Below are 5,455 nucleotides of genomic sequence, written 5' to 3' on the forward strand. Positions count from 1 at the left end.
GTTCCTCGGGTCAAAATCGTATCAGTTTGAAGTCTGTGGGCCGCTGAGTACCACAAGTTTCATCAGAAGTTAAAAAAAGAAGTTGAGTCCTTGGGTAAACTCTGCTTGGAGGAGTTTTAAAACAAATCGCTCTCCTGCAGCGCCACCCAGCGGCGGCTCGGGTGCACTACGGCCTGAAAACAGAACTGACTTTCTGCAAGATTAAACTCCATCAATTGGATATATAATTGTTAATGCAGCGGTGGAAAGCATGCATTTCAGAAGGAAATGTTACCCTGCTACATTTATGCAACAATAATTACTTTGCAGATTCAAATTCTACATACAAAAGACTTGATTACATGACAAAATATAATGCACTGTATAGATTAAAGTACCCAACAGTAAACGGAGCGGTTCAAAGTAGCTCCACATTGACCAGCAATGTTAAATGATGGTTCCACGTCAACCCACTGATGTAATATAACAAGACAGTTACAACTTTTAGAGCAGGTTCCTGGTTGCATTACAATCAATCAAGGGAGATGTTCTTAATTTTCTTCAGCAGGTCTGATCAAGCTGTAGACATCTGGCAATAAACCCATCAAAGTCCAATGTATATAACAGGTTAACAGATGGATACATAACTACGGTGTTGGGTTACAGACAAGATCAACAACAGAAAGGTTTAATAAATTTGCCTTTTATTTGACAGAATTTGTAATTCTTATTACGAAAATGTAGGCACCTTCCACATGGATGTACAGTTTGCATTTTTAAATCAGCTTTTCAGAACACGACTACTGCATACAACAGAGCTAGGCTTCTCCGTTTCTTCAAAGCTGTGACTGAAATTAAAGCCTTGCTAAACTTCTTTCTACCGCTGGTTTTGACCATGTGGTCAAAAACAAATCAATACATGCAGCGTGTATCGTTGAACACGGAGCACGTCGAAAAGAGAAGTTGAGCTGAAGAATCTTTTTTTCACTTTCTTTCAAACACGCCATGTAAACAGACTGAAGTGCAGTGTGAAGAGAGCACAGCTGATATCTGTTGTACAGTCAGAGGGTTCAGCAGTGAGGAGATGATGGAAGATTTTGATCTTAACAGGAAATGCTTTTAGCTTTTAGCAGCACTCCCGGTTCCCTTAGTGATTTATACCAAAAAAATTGAACGGGGTGGGGGGGTGGGTGGGGGTTCCGATGCAGTCAGCACTTGAGATTGTTTGGCAGTAATGTTTCTTTGTTTCCTGGGGGACACGAGGGAGCTTCCTCAGTGTTAATCTTTGGAGAGGGCGATGATGGTGAAACGCAGCTCCTGAGGGTCGCGAGCCATGAAGACCTTACAAACCCCTGCAGCGTCCTGTGGGGCCAATCAAACACGTGAGGACTTGCAACTCCACCAGAGACAACATTATTATCACAATTTGCTTTTAGTTGTATCATGTGCAGCGTTACCTCCAGGAAACGATCTTCTGAGGTTTTTCCGTGGACAATGGGGAAAGGCTTCCGGCCATCTAGGTTCATAATAATAATAATAATAATAATAATAATAAAAGAAAGTGGACGTAAGTAATTATCATCAATGAGACAAATGTTTTAATGGAACAGTGGTTAACTCACCCAGTTCATACAACTGTCCTCCAACATTCACAAAAGCTATAAAATGCAGGTTCACTTTCTCATCTAAACTCGGGGCCTAAAACGGACGAGAAATGAACACAAAGACATTTTGAGTGAAACACATTCCTAATAAACAAACACCAGAGAAGTCTCGCCGTCTGAAGCATGCTCCTTCAACTAAAACTCAACACAAACCTCAGTCTGCCCCTCCTGTGCACTGGATTCATGTGTAACGCGTATACTCTGAAACAGGAAGCAGGGAAAGAGCCGATGAGGATAAGCAGTGGCTCCTGGAAGCTGTTTTATGGTATTGTGCTTAATGGTAATGTTAGCAATCTCTTACAAAAGTACATAACACAAGGCCAGTACTATCATCAACTGACAGCTACAGAGCGGTTACACACGGTCACCTGGACAGAGATGATTTAGTGACCACTTCATCGCCCCACCCTTGAGCAAAGAGCGTATTCGTTTCCTCACCTCGTCTTTCTCCAGGAAGGCGGCCCTTTCCTCTGCCGTCATTTTAGACGTTTGTTCGATGAACTTCTTCAGTGGAGAATCGGAGTCTGAGGACAAAAGGACGACATGCGGTAAAATCTCTGGATTCAGAGCTGGGTAGAGGATGCAGCGATTCGTCGGCGTAATTGACGACGTAGACGCTCAATCGAAAATCAATCGACATCAATATTATGAATCGATGGATGTTTTATTCTTTCTTTGTAATCTTTTGTACTTGGAACTGCTAAAATAGACTCTTAAAGTCATCTGCCTTCTCCTTTAGAAATGGAATTGAATAAGTGGTATAAGGGAAATAAACAGCAGACTTCCATGCCGCAGCACATCTTATGGTTTTTGCTAAATTATACAACGACAGTTTGTCAAAATAAAAAAGGGACATAAATGAAATGTTCAATTTGATTCTTTGGAGGAAAATTAATTTTCATCGGTTTCTTGTCTTAAAACTAAGCGATACATACGTAACTGTTCTAGGCTGAGAGAAAACAAAACAATGCCTTTAATTGTTTTGCTGCTAGTTTTGTTCTAAAAATGTATTCAAATCCAAATTGAATGGATATAGTGTTATATTGTCAATTCACAGTCACACGACACAGTGAACTCTGCAGTCACACGACTCTCTGCCATCGAATGTGACGCGAACGGCAGAAACACTCACCGAATTCCAGGTGAGCCTGGTTGTTGGCCACAGCGTGAATTAATCCTATTGTTCCACAGGCGTTTCCAATCGTTTGCTTGATGAAGTAGACGTCCGGAGAGACCTCCTGTCGCTGGCCCTTGAGTTTCTCTTCTTCTTCTTGCTTGAAAGCCTCATACTGGACAGAAGGAGCAGAGGAGAGAACTCTCTGTTGAACATTGTTTCTTAGGACACGGACACGATCCTGTACAACATGTATAGCAACCGTTACGTCACAACACGCATCCATAATGTGGAGACCTCCATCCGCATGCAGTTAATACGTTTTACACCAAAAGATGCACACACAAAAAAAAAAAAAAAGTACCTTATCTGTCATTGGGAAGAGGAGCAGCACTGCACACACTGGTCTTGGTACCATGCCGAGAAGCTCTGGATCCAATCCGTAGACATCTCCAAATTGCCAGGTTGGTCTCATTCCCAAGCAGTTGACGAACTACACAGAAGCTGAGCGTTAATTTGTACGCATGCTAAGACGTAACGCTGACCCAACGACATCTCAGCAAGGTAGAAGAGTTGACCTCTAAGTTAAGTCGTACGTTAAAGCTGGCTCCGGATACAACTTACTCCTGTCCGTAACATAATAATAATATATATATATATATATATATATATATATATATATTTAAAACAAGTCCATGTCATTACAGTCAAAGGAATATTCACTGCATGACAGCATACTACATTTCTGTTAGAAAATCTACAGGGAGTTTCCTGTAAATATTGAATTTTGGTACCAAGTTTAAGGAAATTAGGAAGTTTATATCAAAAATAGTATTAATTAATTACCGATCTTGTATTGGAATCGTCATATGTACAATTGAAACTGTGGATAAATATCCCATTTTTCCATGTACTGCTGACCTGGTTACACTTGCAATGAATTTAAAAGAACAGACTGGAAATGTACCAATTTAAAACTGTCTCTGTTTCCTCTCATCATCACTGGTAAACCGCATCGTCCCTGTTAACCTGCGCAGTGGAGCTTTACCAAGTGATCCTGATGAACTGGCACAGACCGAGGCATCCGACCTCTTGCCATTGTTAAACGTGGACAGCATTGTGTGTGCGATTAATCCGGGGTTTCATTGATCCCTTTGCTCAGAGGCTTTGGCTACTTCAAAAAAAGGGAAATCTCTACTGGAGGACAGAGGCTACATTTTTAGTTAGATGTTTTTGAAAATCCCACGGACAGTTGCATGAAATGAGACCAAATTAACTTTACTCTTTATTGACAGCGTTACGTTGGAGGTAGCATCGTTGCTGGGTAGGCCTTGCCCCTCTGCAAGTCCCTTTGTCGCTGTTTATTAAGACCCATCTGGTGTTAAATTAAATCAGAAGAAAATGCTCACCTTGGTCATGACCTGAAATGAAAGCACACACAGAGAAGTATTAGTCAAGGTGCTTTTGGGTTTGGCAAAAGCAGCCACACCGGTATTCAGCTTTTGTTCTAACTGCTAGCTCAAAGTTAGCTAGCCCTCACATGCTAGTCAATGAATGGCTTCGATAAAAACGATAAAGTATCAACAATACATACTTCTGGATTTGACTCCAGGGGCAACCAGCGTGGACTATCCATTCTGAAGTAACGTCAACAGTTACTGTCCTGTCTACCGAGAGCTGAAACGCTGAACTGATTCACCGAAATCTGTTTGACAGCTCAAATTCGCTTCCGCATCGGGAGAGTTCACCCTGGCATTTAAATAATATATAGGGGTACTTGCCTCTTCATAAACACATAAATACAACACACCCAATACTTTACACCATAAAAATACAAGTTACATATATCATAGAGATATTTGTGTTATTTTATTTATATCGTAGATAATTGTGTCATGGTTCTTTGTCTGCAATAAAAAGGTATTTGTGAATGCGCTTCCCTCACCGCCCGACAGTGGATCATTCCAGAGTCGCAGGAGTGTTTTAGAGTTCAGAAAGACCTCTGAGTGGTTGTGGTGGTCCAGTCCCGTTCTGTTCTACACAGCGCAGCATTTCGTCAACTTTATTTTGTATTAATAGCCGTGTTCCTAATTTATAGTAATTTACAAACAATCGCACAAAATAATGAAAATAAATAATCCGATTTATTATAATTTAAAGTATGTATAAAAACGTTTTAAAATAAAAAAAAATGTAAAAAGTCCAATCCAAAAAAAGACTATCTTCACTCTTCCTCTGCTTTTATGTAGATGTCAGTAGGTGCCACGAGCTGCCAGTGCAATTAGTTGTCACAGGAGTGCCACCACCTGTCACGGGACTGACACTAGTTGTCAGACGATTGCCACTCGTCACACGATTGCCAAATAGCCTCTTGGCTAACTCTGGCATATTTATAGCAATGTTTTATTAATGTGCACTGTCCCTTATCAAATAAACTAATAAATAAAAAAATAGTCAGAGGGTTGCCACTAGTCAGAGGGTTGCCACTAGTCACACGATTGCCACTAGTTGTCAGAGAATTGCCTCCTGTGACAACTATTGGCACTGGCACCTACTGACACCTACATATAAGAAGAGGACGAGTGGCGATATTTTCCAACTTCTAAAATTTAGGCATAACCACTTGTCAGTGTCTACAGAGGTTTAGATGCCACAAAAAAGTGAAAAACTTTGTTATTCATTATTGCAGCAGATTATT

The 5,455-nt window shown here is 40.7% G+C and overlaps 1 protein-coding gene across 1 annotated transcript; it reads right to left on the bottom strand.

Moving 5' to 3' along the window:
• Positions 1 to 662: 662 nt before the first annotated feature.
• uchl3 (ubiquitin carboxyl-terminal esterase L3 (ubiquitin thiolesterase)) lies at positions 663 to 4,492 on the bottom strand. Its single transcript, XM_068702094.1, has 9 exons — positions 4,352 to 4,492; positions 4,167 to 4,178; positions 3,122 to 3,250; positions 2,776 to 2,932; positions 2,082 to 2,167; positions 1,797 to 1,844; positions 1,602 to 1,677; positions 1,437 to 1,495; positions 663 to 1,341 (listed from the first exon to the last, which is right to left on the bottom strand). Exons 1-9 carry the CDS (start codon positions 4,391 to 4,393, stop codon positions 1,258 to 1,260), a joined length of 693 nt encoding a protein of 230 aa, XP_068558195.1. The 5' UTR covers positions 4,394 to 4,492; the 3' UTR covers positions 663 to 1,257.
• Positions 4,493 to 5,455: the final 963 nt, after the last annotated feature.

The sequence above is a fragment of the Cebidichthys violaceus genome, unplaced genomic scaffold (genome assembly GCF_023349555.1).
Source record: "Cebidichthys violaceus isolate CVI_PGR_0920_01 unplaced genomic scaffold, fCebVio1.0.p SCAF_80, whole genome shotgun sequence".
NCBI lineage: Eukaryota > Metazoa > Chordata > Actinopteri > Perciformes > Stichaeidae > Cebidichthys > Cebidichthys violaceus.